Below are 20,914 nucleotides of genomic sequence, written 5' to 3' on the forward strand. Positions count from 1 at the left end.
GTCTTTAAGAAAAGAGTGATTTATTCATTATAAGCATCTTTGTAACCCCATGCCCTGTATAGTACCTAGCAAATAGTAGGCATGCAATAAATGTGAGTCTGAATGAAAACCAAAATGTGGGTTTTCAGCTTTCTGGAAAGGAATTTGGTCAGGAGAGCCATTGACTTTATTCTTTATTTGAATTATCACCTATGTTTGACATCTTAAGTAGCTCTCCAGAAATAAACTGTACCCAAGGGTATGACTGACCATATCTCAAGACCCACTTTATGTGTATTTGTGTCTATGTATGTTTAGGATTAACTCTTTTTAACAAGCATTTCACTGAGATGAGCCATGAGACAATAATTTTTTAAACCAATGTCTTCGACCTCTCTCAGATTTGAATTACATAATGTTGTTGAAATTCTTGAGCATAGATTAAATAGGTCATGGAATACATGAATGCCTTAGAAAATAGGTAAAATTGTGTGAGGGGGAACCTAAGAAAATAAGTCTAGTAAATGGGGGAAATTTTTGAGGTAGGGTGGAGTGAGTATGTAACTAATGCATCTTTGAAATATATCTTATACCCAAAAATGTCATAAATAATGTAAAGGTCTATGAGAGTCCATGAATTCTTGGTCTAAAATTAATTAAAATTTTAAAAATTTGGATTTGGAGTATCATGGGGGTATTTGGTCTGATTTTGTTGTATATTCTGCTAGGAATGAGCATATATCTCTATATAGCACCTGTACCTTCTAAAATATTTGTTCATCAACAGCAAGCACATAATAACTTCTTTCTGACTTAAGTCAAATGTAATTTTCAATTTGGAGATAGGCATCAAAGCATGAAACCAGTAGCCAGAGAAAACAACTCTTGATATTTTTAAAATATACGGAGTGAACTATTCGCTGAGGTGCCATTATTCAATAAGCTGTCTCTTTTACTTCTAGTATTTAGAGCTGCAAAAAAATGCAATCAGTCTGACCCATAACTCTTTACTCTCTTCTCTTCTTTAGTGGGATTGGAAGGAATTGGCCATGGGCCTCTGGAGGCAGCAGTATTTTGGCAGAATTTGGAACTCTGCATTTGGAATTTATACACTTGAGCTACTTATCAGGAAACCCCTTCTTTGCTGAAAAGGTGAGATTCTCCAATATACCTTGCATTGCAAAAAAGTACTTGTGAGAAACAATATCCTCTCTGGGGAGATATAATAGTATGGGATGCTGAAAAGAAGAACCAAGTTTAATGTAGCCCTTCATGAAGTTGTATTACATGATGCAGCATTTCATTTAACCAAGCAGTAAATCCATTCTTCGCATAGCACCATTCTAACTCAGTGCGAGAGGGTTGGGCTTGCAGTCTGGTTCTCTACACCTCAAGCAAATAACTTAACCTCCCTGAATTTTTTCGCATATATATAGTGTCATGTGAACTATATGAACCACATATATTAAAGACTTTTTAAACTCAAAATTCATGTTCACCCCACCACTCTGCCCTTAGCTTTCACCCCACAAATTTTTAGCTCCCCTTTCAGCAGAATTCCTTGGCAGAGTTGTCCGTGTTTGTTATCTTCTCTCCCACAACCTTGAACACTTTCCAGCCAGGCTTTTCTCCCAGCCATACCAGTGAGCACCCTCTTGCCAGACTCATCCATCACTCATACCTCCCCGTCTTCCTGGCCCTTGTGGCACTTGATGCACTTGTTCACTTCCTTTCAGGAGGCATTGTCTGCACTAGGCCGCAGACACACAATAATCCCCCAGGTTGCTTCCCTTCAAAGGGTGCCCCTTCTCCATCCTGTTGCATCACCCTCATGATCCCAATCTAAAACATAGGAAAGCCCCAGGATTCACACCTCGGCCTCTTCTTTTTACATTCACTCTATATTATTTCATCCAATCTCACACCTTTACATACCTTCTATTGACTGTTGACTCCAAATTTGTAGTGTGAGTCCCAACTTGTCCCTGAACTCCAGGCTCTATATCCCAGTAGCTGTTCAACATTTCCACTGAGAAGTCTATCAGACAGCCCCCAGTTAAAATGCCTCGGCATAACCCCCAGACCTGCTTCTCCTCCAGTCTTCACTCTCCAGGTCAGTGATACCTCAGTTCACCCAGTGGCTCAGACCAAAAACCTTCTTCACGTAATCCTGGTTCCTCTCCTTGGCAACCCTCAGGTCCAATCCATTAAGAATTCCTTTGTATCCCGGTACCCGTGCTGCCACTCTGGCCCAAGGCTCCAGCATCTCTGACCTGGACTGTGCAGTAGCCATCTGACGACACTTTCTCTCTTATCCCCTCAGTCACACTGGTCCTGGAAAAGCACAAGTTTTCAGTGGTTTTGCATCCCACCCAGAATGGAACACGCTTGCAATATGGTCTGTGGGGCCTGCAAGATGTGGGCCCCGGCTATCGCTATGCTCTCTGACATTCTCCTCTTTGCTTCCTCACCTCCAGCCTCAGTGGTCTTGCCAAACCTACTCTCTTCTCAGGGCTCTTTGGTTCTTGCTCCTCCTCTGCCCAGGTGCTTTTCCTCCATTGTTCTGTGTGAGTTGTTCCTTCATTCCTTTGAATGTTTGCTCACTCTCCCAGCAACCTCCCCCGCCACCCTGACTAACATAGAACATCACCACCCAACATCATTCCCTATCACATGACCTTTCTATATATTTTTCATAGCATGGATTACCACCTGACACATTTATTTATTAGCCATCTCATTCAGATACAAATTCCAAGTGGGTAATGACTTTAGTTATCCACTGATACATCCTTCGTCCCTTATACGGTGTCTGGCATATGGTAGGTTGGTGTAACTGTGTTCCCTTACTGTTATTATTTTTATAAGCTGGTCGTGACTGTCTTTATCTATAATTCTGTATCATTTAAATCAACTTTTTCTTTTTATAACATGGAAATATGTAATCAAGACAGAGAAAAATGGCACCAAAATTGTTTTTTCAGGTTTTCATAGTAACATTTCATTTTCTATTGTAGGTAATGAATATTCGAAAAGTACTAAACAACCTGGAAAAACCACAAGGCCTTTATCCTAACTATCTGAATCCTAATAGTGGACAGTGGGGTCAATGTAAGTCAAAAGTTAAGCCTTTTTTTAGCGCTTTAGGTACCCAGCACTGTTGTAGTAACAGAGAGAAAGCACAAATCTCAGTTGAAGGATCTTTGGAAAAGGGAAAAGCTTCCTTTAATAAATAGGTGTCTGTCATAAGACAGACCATAAATGTGACCAGGGGAACTAGATTGTTTATTTTGCATGCATAACTGTAAGCATGATGGATGACCTGTGAGCATTTCTTTTTTTTTTTGTCTTTTCAGGGCCACACTCATGGCATATGGAGGTTCCCAGGCTAGGGGTCTAATCAGAGCTGTAGCCCCTGGCCTACAACACAGCCACAGAAATCCAGGATCCAAGCCTCACCTGTGGCCTACACCACAGCCCACGACAACGCCCGATCCTTAACCCATAATTGAGGCCAGGAATCAAATCCACGTCCTCATGGATGCTAGTCAGATTTTTTTCCACTGAACCACGACGAGAACTCCCTGTGAGCATATTTAAAGCTGTGAATCAGAAAGGGAAGATCTGGTAGTGTGGGGATATTAGCCTGTAACAAACTGGTTATGTAGATAGAGGGGAAAATCATTCCTTTGTGCTAATGACTAGCAAGGTTTGCCCAGAGTAGCTAATTCATTCTACTTCATTTTTCTCTCTCTGCATGGCTGCAAGATGAGAGAAGAGCCTGAATCTTTAAGGGTTGAGAAACTGGAAGAGCAAACCAAGTCTTTTCTCTAGTTAATTTTAAGCAAGCAGATAAAGGTTTCTTGCCAGCAGAGCTCCTTTGGCCATAGGAGGAAGTACTGCACTAAAAGCTCTCACTTTACATACTTAGGGACTTTGACCAGGGTATAAAGATTCAGAATAGTTGAATGAAACGTTCTCAAGCTGTTTTGGAAGAAAAAAAAGTGGTAGATTAAGCAGCAACTGAGAGCAATGAAGAATACCAAGGGGAGATGTCTAGTTGTGCCAAGTGTGTTAGCGACGCCTTGAACTCATTCTCTAATTTGAGTTTTTTCTTTATATTTAAATATGATATTCTTAGATAATTATATCTCACTGTTACTTTACAAGTACTTTTTTTAAAGACTATTTTAGTGAAAAAAAATGTGGTGAAATCTATGTCTGTGTGTTAGGAATTTCTATAGAAAGCCTCGCATTGAAACCATAACACCATAATCAAGGTTGTCACTTAACCTAAGTGTGGTCTACAGATCACTAGATATTGCCTCAGACCTCTCAGGGGATCTACAAAAATCAAATCTATTTTTATAATAATATTAAGACTCTCTTCTTTTTTTTTACTGTGTTGACATTTGCAGTTACATTGCCAAAGCAGTGGTGGGTAAAACTGCTAAAGGCCAGAGTGAGAGCCATGGCAGGGACACCAAATAGTACTAATACCAAACACACCTCAAAAGCATTGCAGGTTTATAGCAGTAAATCCAATATCACCATAAAGCAAACCACACAAATTTTTATTTCCCAGTGCATATAAAATGTACATTTACACTATCCTGTAGTCTATTAAGTGTTCAATAATATTATGTCTTTAAAAAGTACATAATTTAAAAATACTTTATTGCTAAAAAATGTTAACCTATTTACTGAACCTTCAGCAAGTCATGGTAAGAGATCACTGATCAAAAATCACTGTAAAAATATAATAATAATGAAAAAGTTAGAAATATTGCAAAAATTACCAAACTGTGACACAGAGACACAAAGTGAGCAAATACTGTTGAAAAAAATGATGCTGATAGAGTTACTCGATGCAGGGTTGCCGCAAACTTTCAATTTGTAAGAAATGCAGTATCTGCAAAGTGCAATACACTGAAGGGCAATAAAACAAGATACGCCCGTGGTCCTATCCTTCACTGCAGATAACAACAACAAATAAATACAGTTTTACTCATGAATGCTTTTAATGAAGCAAAATAATTTATTTAGTTTGGTAAACCTCCATCTTTGAGTACACATCATTGTTACATTCTGTATGATGAAATGGAAAAGACACAAAGCACTTCTACTGCATGATGAAAAAAATAGTGCTTGCCTCATAGAAAAGCACTTGTGTGATTGTTTGGGTTGCAAGCTGAACTAGCTGCATATTGTTTCATGGGTCACCATTTTTACTTGAAAGAGTTACTGTAGAAGACAAACTCTGATTATTCACACTTGGGTAATTGGTAGGCATGATTGCAAAAATGAGTGTGTTGCTTCAAGGAAAACTGACAGTATCTGTGCCAAAGATAAAACTTGAGCTTCTAAATGAAAATTAGAATTTTGAAAAACTTGCATATGCCACCGTAAGCTTAATGTCTTTCACCAATACTAAAGGACTGTCTGCTGAGATTGGTGGTGATATTAACAAATATGGTTTTTTGGATATTGTACAATCAAATGTGTCAACATCTGCAAGATCTGCATAATTCAGCAAACCAATATTTTCCAAATGACCAATACCAAATGACCAATTTTGCTGTTACAAAATTATGTGTGAGAAAAAGTACATTAGAAGTGCAAGATGGCCCAATGGATTTTATTTTTTGATTTTTTAATGATTTATATTTTTTCCATTATACTTAGTTTACAGTGTTCTGTCAATTTTCTACTGTACAGCAGTGACCCAGTCTCTCTGCCTCTCTCTCTCTCTCTCTCACACACACACACACACACACACACACAGTATTTTTCTCACATTATGCTCCATCATGCTCCATTACAAGTGACTAGATATAGTTCCCAGTGCTATACAGCAGGCTCTCATTTCTTTTCCAGTACAAATGCAGTAGTTTGCATCTATTAACCCCAGATTCCCAGTCCATCCCACTCCCCCACCATCATAGTACAAACATTGATTAATGTGGTTTCTAATTCCACATAGCAACTGTTAGAAAAGTTTAACCACTCGTCAAGTTTTGTTGTACCACCAAAGAAAAATTATCCACAATTATCTGAAAAGACTATTAAAATACTTTTCCCTTTCCAACTGTATAAATGTGTGAGGCTGAATTTTTTTCATGTATTTCAGCCAGAACAACATATAGCAACAGATTGAACATAGAACAGATATAGAAATCTAGTTGTCTTCTAGTACAGCAAACATTAAAGAGACTTGCAAAAATATGAAATGGTGTCACTGTTCTCACTAACCACTTTTGTAAAATATAACATGTTTTTATGAAAAAACTATAATGAACATAATGGGTTGTTACTTTAAATAAAATATTTTAAATTCTGTTTTAATTTCCAATATGGTAAATATTGATAGATATTACATAAACAAGTTCTTTAGGGTGCTTATTCATTTTTAAGAGTGTGAAAGTATGCTGAGGCTAAAAAGTATTCAGCCCACTAGAGTATTGGGGATAAAACAGAACCGAATAGCTTTCTAAGTGCAAGATAATTAGATATGATTCTCGAAAAGGACAAGCATTTTTCTCCTTCTCACAAAAGGTTTCAAAAGCTAAAGAAACGTCTCTATGATTTACTGTTTTCTTCTTGCCATTTAGGAATTAGAGGTCACTATGAAAAGGGACAAAAGGAGTCATTTGTTCTGGACCATCCCAGTTTCACCTTCTGGGTCACCAATATGCTATGTATCTGGCCCTGCTTCCCGGTACAAAGGGCCCTTTATAATTGGATTGCTTATGGGCCAGTTTCCTGATGGAAAAACAAATAGGGTTCATGAGTCCCCTGTCTGTTTTCCCTTACCCCAGCCTGTGTCCCAGCCACAGGAAGGCACACTTATTTTCTTATTCTTTAATCAAGTTCTGCTTGGCCATATCCAGGTCTCAACTTTGCTATTTCCTCAGCCCTTTTTCTGCTCTTTTAAGTCTATCAAGACCCAGCTCAATCACCCTTTCTTCTAGGTGACCTTCTTCAAGACCTGGTTGGAAATTGTTAGGACCTGCTCCGCCTCTACTCACCTGCTTCTTCTACCCCTGTCCCAACACATTTGGGTACTTTCCTATCACAATCCTTTTCCTAATGATTAATATACATACCCATCTTCCTAAGGATCCAAAGCATCTGAGGACAGCGACTCTGCCTTAGTCACATTTGTTAACCCAGAACGTAGTTTACTTACTTAAGTTTTGTGAATAGTTGTGCAGTCTGTGTTCATTCTGATCCTTTCTGCCTCTGCTTTTAATAATGGTTCTGTTTTTTCTCTTTGAACAATTTGTATCCTACTCCTCAATTGGGGCTGAGAGGCAGCATCTGGTCCTGGTCACTGATAATATCTTGTTACTGTTGAGGCCACATGTAGGCTTCTGTGTCTATAAACAGAACAATTAGCATGCTTCTTTGATTAACATAACAACACTAATGTATATGGCGATACTTGTATCACTGGAGGATTGCTTTGAGGACAGAAGTTCAGATTCAGAGGAAGTCTATAAAATATTAAAAAAGGGATGATATTGAGTATTTGATTCTTTTTATCTTGATTCTTTTACTATTTATTTTTTCTCTTTTGAAGTATTAGGAATCCTCCTAAGGGACCTACTCCTATCAAAAGAAATGAATGAATTACCCCCTTTATAGAAGAACCTAATATTTGAGTGGCTATGGTACCCGTTACATTTAGAGCATTTGGGAAGAAGAATACCAGGTATCTTCTTTCCAGAAGTAGACAGTCCTTTCCTGCTGATAAAATCAGGCGTGTTCTCTCTTACATCCACTAAGATATTTACATAGGAGTTTGTTGCCAACAGAAATAGTCATCCAGACGTGGGAGAAGCTTAGTGAGTGAGATGCTAAATTATCAAAAAAGACTTTCTCTTGTTTTTCCTCTATCTTCCTTCATGTTTCTTTCTTTTGATTTTTTCCAAATATGAAAATTACATAGGTAAGAAATAAGAAAATAGAAAACTTAGGAATATTAATTAAAACAAATATGGAAACCCTTTTCCTCTTTTTAAAATCACCAAATGCCAAAACTTGCCTCTTCCTCCATTATAGAATCATAACCCAAGGGGAAAGAAAATGAAGCTGCTTCTGGCTGTTAGTTTTCAACTCTCATTGCTTTAGCTCTAAAGGACATGTCTGGATCATGGCCATCATTTCCTGTTACTTCATTTAGTCCCTGTTATTTTGACAGTAACTGGACAGTGATTTGCTTTACTATGCATCACTTGCATTTGTCTCCTGCAATCATGTTTATAACAACGGGCTTATTATTGATGAGATAGTACTTAGTCTATTTAGTTGGTAAATGTCAGAGGTTTCTTTAGGAAATTGTAAAGGTCACTTCAAACTTCTATTTTAATAATCAGCCTTATAATTATAAAAATACTAATTTTACATTAAAATTAAAAGTATAATTCTGGACTTCTGCAGAAGAAAATCACATATTTACTTTAAAATGCAGCCCTTCTAGGCTTAATAGATGTATTCCTTATTAAGATTGACTTCAAAGAATTCTGCTTTGTTCATCAGTTATTTACTGAGTACCTACTAGGTATGAGATATTTTTTAGGGGCTGATATGGACTGAGAAACATAGTCCTGTGGAGGAGACAGAAAAAAAATTCACCATTTTTTAAAAGTACACGACTGGTAGACATGTGCTATCAGAAAGTGAGTGTATTGCCAGAAAACCTGGTGGGCAGTCAGTGAAGGCTTCTTTGGAGATACAATGTTTGATCCAAATATGAAATATGAGTAAGAATCATAAAACAATGGGGAAGAGAGTCAGGGAGTGCACTCCAGGCAGAAAGAACAATGCCTTTAGAATCCCTGAGGTAGGAAGGGAAGAGATTTGTTGGAATTTAAATGTAATATTGAGTTGCAGTTGACATAGGGTTTTGCATCCTAGTTACTAATGTGATTTTACTGTATTATCTGAATTACAGTCTAAATCAACTAAAATTCATTTTCCTCTCTTTGCAGATCATGTATCAGTAGGAGGACTTGGAGACAGCTTTTATGAATATTTGCTAAAGGCATGGTTAATGTCTGACAAGACAGATCTAGAAGCTAAGAAGATGTATTTTGATGCTATTAAGGTAAACCCCAATATAAATCATCTTTACCCCTCAGCTAACTTATAACTTGCATATTAATCAAGTTTTAATGAAAAAAATGGAATACTACATGAGTGGGTTACAAAATATTTCCAGTTAGAGTTCAATATGTGCTAATATAATTATAGCAATAATCATACATGATATGTTTAGTTCTAATAAAGCAGTTAAAAGTTTTCCTCATGATTTAAACCTCAGTTAGGATTCACATATCTGAATAATAGGTATTTTTTCTTCAACAAGTATGAATTTCCTGTTAGAGTCACAAGTGAAATTATGGAGAGATAAGAATCCTGAATTTGTATTCTAAAAATTGACTAAGTTAAGACTGCCCAAGATTACAGAAATCCTAATGGCTACTTCCATTTGAAGTAAACTCATCTCCAGAGATATAGGGGCAGTATTTTCAAATAAAAATCTGAACTAGTCAAAATAATACTTAAGGGAAGAATATTAATAGTTTTCAAAGATCCTTTATGATGGAGAGGAATGAGAGGAAGCAAATATTTGTTGAGTTAACTGCTGTGCACTAAGTGCTATGTTAGGTAGATACTTCATAAAATGTGTTTATTTCCTTACAATAGTTCAACTGCAATATAGTTGATTATGATACTGTGTTAGTTTCAGGTTATTATATAGTGATTTGACATTTGTATATGTTACAAAATATCACTGTGAGTCTAGTAATCACCTGTCCCCATACAAATTTATTACAATATTATTGACATGTTCCTTATGTTGTATATTGCATCCCTGTGGCTTATTTATTTTATAAGTGGAGGTTTGTACTTATTAATCCCCTTTACCTATTTCCTTGCCCCCATCCCCCTTGCCTCTGGCAACCACTCATTTGTTCTCTGTATCTATGAGTCTGTTTTCATTTTGTTTTGTATTTATTTGTTTTGTCTTTTAGATTCCACAAGTAAGTGAGATCATATGGTATTTGACTTTAACTTACTTCACATAATGTAATACCCTCTAGATCAAACCATGTTGTTGCAAATAGCAGGATTTCATTTTATGACTGTGTAATATTCCACTGTACACAGACACACACACGCACGCACGCATATACACCACATCTTCTTTATCCAGTCATCTATCAATAAACACTTAGGTAGCTTCCCTATCTCAGCTACTGGAAAAATGCAGTAATGAATATGCGAGTGCATATATCTTTCCAGATTAGTGTTTTTTTACTTCAGATAAATACCCTGAAGGGGAGGCGGGTATTTATCCGAAGTGGAATTGCTAGATCATATGGCATTTCTATAGTGGCTGTACCAATTTATAATCCCAACATAGTGCACAAGGATTCTCTTTTCTTTATATCCTCACCAACACTTGTTATTTGTTGTCTCCTTGATGAGAACCATTCTGGTAGATGTGAGGTGCTATCTCATTATGGTGTTAATTTGCATTTTCCTAATGCTGAGTGATATTGAGCATCTTTTCACGTGTTGGTTGGCAATCTCTGTCTTCTGTCTTCTTTGGAAAACTGTCTATTCAAGTCCTCTGTCCATCGTTTAATTGTGTTATTTCATTGTTAAATGAAATATTTGTGTATTTTGGATCTTAATCCCTTATCAGATACATTCGTGAATATCTTCTTCCATTTAGTAGGATGCCTTTTCATTTTTTTCTTAGTTTCCTTCACTATGCAAAAGCTTTTTAGTTTGATATAGTCCCATTTGCTTATTTTTCATTTTGTTTTCTTTCCCCAAAGAGACAGATTCCACCCCCCAAAAAAAAATATTGCTAATACCAGTGTCAAAAGAATGCACTGCCAATGGTTTCTTCTAGTTTTATGGTTTCAGTTCTTAAACTTAAGTCTTTAATCCATTTTGAGTTTTTATTTTTATATATGGCATGAAAAAAAGATTCTTCTCTTGCATGTAGCTATCCAGTTTTCCCATCATCATTTACTGAAGAGATTATATTTTCCTCATTATTTCTTCTTGCCTCCTTTCTCATAGCTTAATTGACAATAAAATAATGCATTTATTTCCAAGCTCTATATTCTTTTCCATTGATCTGTATGTCTGTTTTTGTACTGTAGCTTTGTAGTATAATTTGAAATCAGTAAGCATGATATCACCAGATTTGTTCTTCTTTCTCAAGATTGTTTTGGTCATTTGGGATCTTCTGTGGTTCTATATAAATTTTAGAATTATTTGTTCTGGTTCTGTTTAGACTGCCTTTGGTATTTTGACAGGGATTGCATTGACTCTGTAGATTGCCTTGGGTAGTGTGATCATTTTAGCAGTATTCTTACAATCCATGAGCATGTTATGTCTAATCATTTGTGTTGTCTGTGATTTCTTTTATTGATGTCCTATACTTTAAAAAGTATAAGTATTTTACCTCTTTGGTTAGATTTATTACTAGGTAGTTTACTCTTTTTAATGCAATTGTAAATGGAATTGTTTAATTAATTCCTCTTTCTGATAGTTTGTTATTAGGGTAGAGCAATGAAACATACCTGTATATTTACTTTGTATCCTGAAACTTTACTGAATTCATTTATTAGTTCTAATAGCTTTTGGTAGTATTTTAGGATTTTTCTGTATAAAGTGTCATGTCTAGATCTTAGTTTCATTGATATTTTCTGTTGGCATTTTTAGTCTCTTTTATTTATTTCTACTCTGAACTTTATGATTTCTTTCCTTCTACTAGCTTTTGGTTTTGTTCGTCCCTCTTTCTGTAGTTGCTTTAGGTGTAAGATAAAGGTGTTTATTTGAGGTTTTTCTTGTTTCCTGAAGTAAGCTTGTGTTGCTAAAAACAAACCTCTTAGAACGGTTTTTGCTGTGTCCTGCAGATTTTAGATCATCATGACTCCATTTTCATTTGTCTCTTAGGTATTTTTTTATTTTTTTTATTTTATTTTATTTTATTTTTTTATTTATTTGATTTTTTCAATGATCCATTGGTTGTTTAGAGTGTGTTGTTTAGCCTCCTCATGTTTTGTGTTTTTTGCAGTTTGTTTTCTTGTAATTCATTTCTGGTCTCATAGCATTGTGATCAGAAAAGAAGCTTGATATGATTTCAGTTTTCTTAAATTATCTATCCTGGCAGTGTTCTATATACACTTGAAAATAATGTGTAATCTGCTGCTTTGAGATGGAAGGTTTTATATGGTCTAACGTGTCATTTAAGGCCTATGTTTCTTTATTGATTTTCTATCTGGATGATCTGTCTATTGATATAAGTGGAGTGCTACAGTCCCTTAATATTATTATGTTACCATTAATTTCTCTCTTATATCTGTTACTATTTTATGTATTTAGGTGCTCTTATGTTTGAAAAATGCATATTTATAATCGTTATATCTTCATCTTGAATTGATCCCTTGATCATTATGTAATGTCCTTCTTTGTCTTTTTTTTACAGTCTTTCTTTCAAGTTTATTTTGTGTGATATAAACAGCTTCCAGCTTTCTTTCCATTTCCATTTGCATGGAATAACCTTTTCTATCCTGTTTTCAGTCTGTATATGCCTTTAGGTCTAAAATGAGTCTCTTGTAAGCAGAATATGTATACAGTTCTTGTGTTTTCATCCATTCAGCTACCTTATGTGTTTTAATAAGGGCACTTAGTCCATTTACACTTAAAAGAATCATCATAGGTATGTGCTTGTTGCCTTTTGTTAATTGTTTTCTCGTTGTTTTGTAGTTCTTTTTTGTTTCCTTATTATTTTTATCTCATGCTTTGATGTTATTTTAGTTTTGTGCTAGATTGTGTGTTTGTGTATCTATTATAGGCTTTTGATTTGTAGGTATAGAATGTCATTCATATACATATGATTACTTTAAGTTGATAATCTCTTAAGTTAGAGTGCATTCTAACCACTTTACATTTTTACCTCCCCCAACACATGTAATATTTTTGATATGATATTTTACATCTTTTTGTCTTGTGCATCCCTACTACTTATTATAGATATATTCTACTGCTTTTGTGTTTTAAGCTTCCTACTAGTTTTATGTGTTTGATTGACTACCTTTACTATATGTTTGTCTTTACCAGTGAGATTTTTTTTCCTTCCATAATTTTCATGTTTACAGTTGTGGCCATTCTTTTCTGCTTAGGGAAGTCTCTTTAACATTCCTTATAAAGCCAGTTTAGTGGTGCTGAACTCTTTCAGATTTTTTTTTGTAAAGTCTTTGTCTTTTAGATCTGAATGATAATATTGATAGGTACAGTATTCTTGGTTATAGGCTTTTTCCCTTTCATCATTTTATGCCTTATATTATGCCTTACCCTTCTGGTCTGCAGTGTTTCTGCTGAAGAGTTAGCTGATAGTCTCCTTTCCTAGTGATTTTTTTTTTTTTTTTTTTTTTGCCATTTTATTTAGGATGCATCTTGGTGTGGACTTCTTTGGGCATGTCTTGTTTGGTTCTTTCTGTACTTCCTGGACTTGGGTGTTTATTTCCTTTCCCAGGTTAGGAAAATTTTCACCCATTATTTCTCCAAGTAAGTACCTTGCCCCGTCCTCTCCTATCTCCTTCTTGGACCTGGCAATGCAAGTATTGGTGTGCATGATGTCATGCCAGAAATTTCTTAGACCTCATTTTTTAAATTATCTTGTCTCTTTTCTGCTCAACTTTGGGTGATTTCAACTATTCTGTCTTCCACTTCACTAATTCATTCTTCTGTATTATACTGTTTATTCCTTCTAGTAAAATTTTCACCTAAGTTATTATATATATTTTTTGTCTTTTGTCTTTTTAGAGCCATGCCCACGGCATATAGAGGTTCCCAGGGTAGGAGTTGAATTGGAGCTGTACCTGCCAGCCTACAGTACTGCCACAGCAACGTGGGATCTAAGCTACATCTGCAACCTACACCACAGCTCACAGCAACACCAGATCCTTAAGCCACTGAGCAAGACCAGGGATCAAACCCTCATCCTCATGGATACTAGTCGGGTTCTTTAGCAACTGAGCCATGACAGGAACTCCCAGTTATTACATTCTTCAGCTCTTTCTTTCTTCTATTTTCTAACTCTTTTTTGAAATTCTTAGTGTGTTTATCCATCCTTCTCTTGAGCTCAGTGAGTGTCTCTACTATCATTACCTTGAACTCAGATAGATTGCGTATTCTCACTTGTTTTGTCCTTTTCCTGACGTTCTGTCTTGTTCTTTCATTTGGATTATATTTCTCTATTTCCCTTTTTCCCAGTTCTCTGTATTTAATTCTATGTGTTAGGTAGGTAAGTTACATACCCCAATCCTGGAGAAATGGCTTTAAGTGGGAGGCATCAGGCCCAGCCTCTCACTATAATTTAGATGTGATTCACCCAGTTTTATAGACAAGGGAACTGAACCTCAGAGAGGTTGAGTATGGCACCAAAATTCAAACTAAAATTTGTGTCAATACCTGTCCCTTTTTACTTCACCACTGTGGGGTTTTGAATAAGAATGTTCATACTACACTTAAATGTGTCTTTAATGGGGCAGTAAGTTCATAAGATAAGTTAGAAACTATTTTGCAAAGTGTATAAGAGGTGGTCATTGTAAGAGTAAACTAACTTTCAGTCAGATTTAAGCCTCAATCAACAATTAAAATAAAATTTGAAAATAAATTAAAAAAAAACACTATATAAAATATTTGAATTCATACCCAACTTTTCAGGAACAAAATTTTTCAGAAGTATTTTATATGGTCACTCATAAAAATATTAATTATTATCATCTGTTAAACATAAGTTATGTTTAAATCATAAGAAAATTGACCTTTTTATTAATGGCTTAGAATTTTTTTATAATAAATAGCAGTAATTCATAGGGGGAAAATGGAAATTTATAGTCCCAGTGATGTTGCTATTGTTCTAAAAGTGATATCCCTATAAAGAGTTCTGGGTGATTTTGAAATATGTAAACTTACTCATTTAAATATAAATACAACTTGCTTTGCTCTGGTTGACCAATTATAATATTACATTGGTTCCTTCTTAAGTCAATAGTGAGCTTCACTAAGTAGCAGATGTACCTCTTTACTGTTTCACATATAGGAACCAGGACACCTTAGTTAGAACATTGACCTTCATTTACACAGCCTTAAGGCACATGATAAACATCAAAAGCAAACTAGGATGTGGTCCACATGGCCTCTTCTAGGTTTATTTTTCTTCATTCCTATGAGGTTTCAGGTTTAAACCTAGGGAGTTCTCTGTACGGTATGGTTTCCGTTATGTCATTTTTAATTACTGTCTTGGCAGACATGTCAATGTTTCCAATCTTCAAGTGGCCCCCTAAGATCTTGATGTTCCAAGAAAAACAACCTTAAAATACGCTCCGAAATATTTTCCCCCCTTTTCTACAACTATACCCACATAGCTTTTAACATGTTGTATTTAGAAAAACTGTTGACAGGAAAATTCATTAAGAACAAATGAAGTCAAAGTGTTTCCTGTATCTCTTCATGGTAAGAACACTTTCAATCCATTTTGTGTTTTCAACTTTGAAAGTGAAGCTAGAACAATTACACCTCTGATCTTAAGAAGTAGTCATGTCTTACATAGTAAGTTTTCTTTGTCTCGGTTGAACTCTAAATCATTATTGTGAGGGATAGGACCCCTTACAGTATTGCCCAAGACTGGTTAAGCCACTAGAGATGCCATTCATCAGTTTTAGATCCCACTGCATTTTGGAAATCATTTAATATCAGAGTAGCATGTTTTCTTTGTTGTTTTAATAACAAAATACTTTTGAGTTTTCAACTGGCTGTTATGGCTTCACCCTAAGAGTCCATAGTGGTGGATGCTCATGCTGCCAGAGGTCCACTGGAGTGAATGATACCTGGGAAGGTAATGTATTAGGCATTTGGGATTCTGTAGACACATACAACTAATTTTTTTTTCAAATACAGAAGGATGAAATCACAAAATATACAATAATCTTTTTTCCTAATCAATTCTCTATAGGCTTGACACAATAATTTTTAGAACCACTAAAGACTATGTTTTCCTCCTTTATTTTTATTTACATTTTCCCATTGACACACAAACATTGTTTTAAAGGTCTTGGAACTTCATTGTAGTGTATTTTGAGAAGTAGCAACTTGGTCAGAATTATGTCAAAAATAATATAATACTTTATTCAGGATCCATAACAGGATAATAATGTTTCTCTAATGCATGCTCAAAAGCTATTACTCTTGCCATGTAGAAAGAATAGTTTCCTGGGTGATGAGCAAGTATCTGCTTGAAGGACTTTATTACAATTTGTGCTATGAGAAGTGTAAATAGCTAAGATGTTCAGCTGAATTAAATAAGAATGAAATATTAATGTAATAACTAGACCATCAATAAAATTAACTTAACCATGGTTAATGAGCATAGTTGTATGTTCATTTATCTCTTACCATCTTTGTTTCTTTTTTTATTTCCAATAAAGGTAGGAGAGGTTTTATCTGTGTTTTCATTTTCTTTCATTTTTCCCTATCACAAGTTTTGTCTGTATCTACTACAGGCATGCCTCAAAAATATTGTGGGTTCAATTCCAGACCACTGCAATAAAGCAGATAACACAGTAAGGCAAGCCACATGAAATTTTTGGTTTTCCCATGCATATAAAAGTTATATTTATAGTACACTATAGTTTATTACATGTGTAATAGCGGTATGTCTAAAAAAATGTATATACCTTAATTAAAAATACTTTATTTCTAAAAGATGCTAATCATTATTTGAGTCTTTATTGAGTTATAATAGTTACATTAAAGATGACTTACCACAGATTACCATAACAATATCATAGTAATGAAAAATTTGAAATATTGCAAGAATTATCAAAATGTGACACAGAGACATGAAAAGAGCAAATGCTGTTGAGAAAGCAGCACTGATAGTCTTGCTTGATGCAGAGTCACCACAAAACTTTGATTTGTGAAAAATAGATTATCTACAAAACACAGTAAAGCAAAGCACAGTAAAACGAGGTATGCCTGTATTCCCAAATGTGCTTCCTAAAATCCTTTAAAAGAAAAAAATAGTGTAATAGGTATAGACAATCATAGCCATTATCCTTCCAAGAAGTAGTGGGGGAAGGGGAGCATTCCTGTTAAAGTGATTAAACACAGTAATTCCAAGCACTTACACTACATTTTTGTTTTATTTTAAAAAAGGCTTATTTTATCTATTCGAAAGAATATCAATAGTCCTGGGGTAGGAATAAAAGTTGTTTAATAAGTCATTTCTGTAAACATAATTTCTCCCAAATTTACAGACTTTTATTCTTTAAAAAAAATAAAAATAAAAATAACCTTATTCTTTATATATTGATATCCTTTTTAATAGAATTATTACAGAGGAATTTAACTCCAGTGTTAGCGCAATGGAGCTGTGATGATGACACGTGACTTTATCAAGTGTTAATCACAGTACTGACCACTTTATAAACAAAATGTTGCAGATTTCTCAGTAGATACTACTACTCCCATTTTACGGATAAGGATACTGAGATTTAAGGATACATTAAGTGAATTACAAAGTTTACAGATAGTAAATGTCAGAGCTGAAATTTAAAACCACACAATCTGATTAACTCAAGAACAGCTCCTTTTACCCACTCTGTTTTGCTACCCCTCCAGGCCTAAGAGAGCGAAAGGAAGAGTGATACCACCAGCCTGGATTTTATACACAAATATACTCTGTTCATCATTCATGGTAGAGCCTGTGCTTTGTCCTTTTTCTCTATTTGTGAAAATAGAAAGGCACTAAAGCAGCTATTACCACTATACCAGTGGCCTGTCTGTGAAAAGGAGACATCTTTTTGGGTATGAGAGCTATACCTGTTTGTTCATGGAACCAAGCAAAACCAGTAGGGCTGGCCCAACAGTGTTCATCCTAACTACGCAAACCAATAAGGCATAGAGTAGAAGAAATAAACAGAAAGCAATAACATGAAATGTTAGGTCACGTTGGATTTGTAACACCAAACTCAAATTGGGAATGATGTTTTATACTTTTTTTTTTAATGTTGGGGATGTTTTCCATATCAATCTGAGGAGACATTACAAAATGTTGAAAATAAGTATTGTTTTCAGGCAATTGAGACGCACTTGATCCGGAAGTCACGTAACGGACTGACTTACATCGCAGAGTGGAAAGGGGGCCTCCTGGAACACAAGATGGGCCACCTGACCTGCTTTGCTGGGGGTATGTTTGCACTTGGAGCAGACGATGCACCTGATGGCATGACCCAACACTACCTTCAGCTCGGGGCTGAGATTGCCCGTACCTGTCATGAATCATATAGTCGCACATGTGAGTACCTGTTATTCTTTATTTAAGTTGTTTTAATTAAAGTATAGTTGGTTTATAATGTTGTGCCTGTTATTCTTCATTTACAATCTAGTCCCATGTGCTTTTTAGTCCTTCAGTAAGGAACTTTGTCCATTTTTTGTTCATCTGTTGCCATCAAAAGAATATCCACTGTTCCTGATAAAATGTGGTGATCATGATGAATCTGTTAAAGGATTTTATATTTTTACTGCTTTTCTATATAAAAATGTTTGCCCTTTGTTTACCAAGGAACAAAAAATTGAAACCATAAAGGGTTAAGTCAGTCTAACTTATCAGCCCTGCTTTAGGTAAATAACACTGGATGAGAGTCTCTGTCCCTGTGCAAAACTGAGTATTTGATAAGCCATTATTAGTCTTCTCAGAATCTCCATGAAAGACGTGATGGGTCTGGCTCCCTTCTTATGAAATAGCAGTTTGAAGCACAAATACTAAGTGACCTTCCTGACATAATGACTTAGAATTCTCAGCCACTGATTTTCCAGCTCACTAACAAGGTGGTACTTTGCACCTACGCAGTGGGTACTCAGTAAATGTGGTTAAATGAAAGAAAATCAAGGGTGATGATGATTTTCTAAAACGGACTCTTTTAAAGGTATATTGAATATTGCTTATTATACAATATTTGCAACCATTTCTTAAAATGACTGTTTTTGGTACCTTTCTTGAATGTGGTAAAGTACTTCGTAGTTTCATTTAAGTTGTGGACGCGAAGCATTGTCTAGGACAGTAACCGTTGTCACCCATTCCATGTCCTTTAGTTGTGAAACTGGGACCAGAAGCTTTCAGATTTGATGGTGGTGTTGAAGCCATTGCTACAAGGCAAAATGAAAAATACTACATCCTACGGCCAGAAGTTGTTGAGACTTACCTGTACATGTGGCGATTGACTCATGATCCAAAGTACAGGAAGTGGGCCTGGGAAGCCGTGGAGGTGACATTTTAATTTGTTTGTGTTTTTTATAGAAAAATGTATCTGGAAAAAATGTTCAGTGATACCTATGAATCTAGCATATTAACGTTTTTATGATTTTAAGGCTTAAAGCTTCGACTAGCCATTTTTCCATTCAAGACTGAGTGTTTTCAGTTAAGTAATCCTGTAGCCCTGGCATCAGCTTTGTTTTATGTAACAGTCATATAAATATACCTACTCTGGATTTGAAGGAGAAATCTAGAAAGGTAGATTATACAACTCAGTCCTCGTGACTGTAGAAATGATGATCACTTGATTCCACCAAGGGTTACTGGCAGCTTGGGAATAGTCACCCCTACCTGTTGTCTCTTTCAAGAACCACTATGTGGTTGTGTCTTCTAGTCTTTGGGTCTTAAAATGATAATATATGTTTTTACTTAGAGTAAATAAGCTACTTGGATCTGATTTCCAGAAAGAACCTACAGAACTGCTTTGTACAAAAGATGCTGACACTAGTCTCAGGATTCTCTGACTATCTGCAAGCTTCCTCTCTGTCCCGTGTGTTGCTTGAATTGTCTTTGTCACTTCTTGTGTCTTTTCCTGCTGAAGATGGTGTATCATCTTCCTAAACTAATCTGTCGAACACTTTGTGTGGTGAATGCCAGCGGAGGCGTTCTACAGGATATGCATCAAACAATGTCTAATTTTAAGAGCTATTATTCCAAAAGGAGTGGGAGGGAATTCAGGGGCTAAGAACAAGCAAACGCTTTAATTACACTCTCTTATTGTCTAGCACTCTTTGTTAGAAAGCTAGTTGTCTTTAAAAACCATCTTTTAAGACTGTTAGGAATAACATCTCTCAGGAAATCTAAAATGAGTATTGCCTTTGTATAAAATTTAACTAATATCTTAGGAAGCCGTTGATGAATCTTGCTTATTACCCTCTTCCTTTAGTGTGTGTCTTATCAGCAGTTGTCAATCATTTTAAATAATTGCCATTTTTTAGGCTTCATTTTTTTTTTGCAAATTTTTCTAATTATGTTTAGGCAGTGGTAATTCCAATGTCTTTAATTTTTTTTTCCTTTTGAAAAAGGTATATTAAAATTGAGGTTCCTCTAAGCCTTGATGACAGAGAATTATTTTGGTCTTCAATAGGCCAGCAAAGGAATTAAGGTTAATCCTCACTTTGCAAATGTAAGTTTAAATTGAAAATATTAGTAATAACGTATTTCAGCAAATATAAAACATCATAATTGATAAGAAACGCCATTAGTTTATATACCACTAAGAAAGCACAACACTACCAATTAATTATGACACGCCAAGTTGGGAGATGTTAAAAATGTATGACAGAACTGATCACAAGTGGAAAATAAGTAAATACTGCAAGGTGGGCAGGCAGCTTTGGTTTGCCTGGTTCTTCGGGATGCGTTGTTTGTTTGTGGAGCAGTAAGTTTGGTTTGATGTGTTAGGATTCTTACCTGTTGTCAACTTCCAGTGTAGCATATGACGTCACATTGTCTCCCTGTGTCACAACACAGGCATTCCCCGTTTTTGCCAGCAGTCCCTCCTGTCAGAACTGGAGATGCAGT

The 20,914-nt window shown here is 35.6% G+C and overlaps 1 protein-coding gene across 1 annotated transcript in view; it reads left to right on the forward strand.

The window, feature by feature from the left end:
- The window catches only part of MAN1A1 (mannosidase alpha class 1A member 1), a 165,922-nt gene that overhangs the window by 137,407 nt on the left and 7,601 nt on the right, over positions 1–20,914 (forward strand). The window contains exons 6-10 of the mRNA XM_047759569.1: positions 1,008–1,131; positions 2,997–3,090; positions 8,973–9,088; positions 18,154–18,373; positions 19,171–19,343. Of these exons, the coding sequence (XP_047615525.1) occupies positions 1,008–1,131; positions 2,997–3,090; positions 8,973–9,088; positions 18,154–18,373; positions 19,171–19,343 (727 nt within the window). The remainder of the gene's footprint in view (positions 1–1,007; positions 1,132–2,996; positions 3,091–8,972; positions 9,089–18,153; positions 18,374–19,170; positions 19,344–20,914) is intronic.

The sequence above is a fragment of the Phacochoerus africanus genome, chromosome 2 (assembly GCF_016906955.1).
Source record: "Phacochoerus africanus isolate WHEZ1 chromosome 2, ROS_Pafr_v1, whole genome shotgun sequence".
Taxonomy (NCBI): Eukaryota; Metazoa; Chordata; class Mammalia; order Artiodactyla; family Suidae; genus Phacochoerus; species Phacochoerus africanus.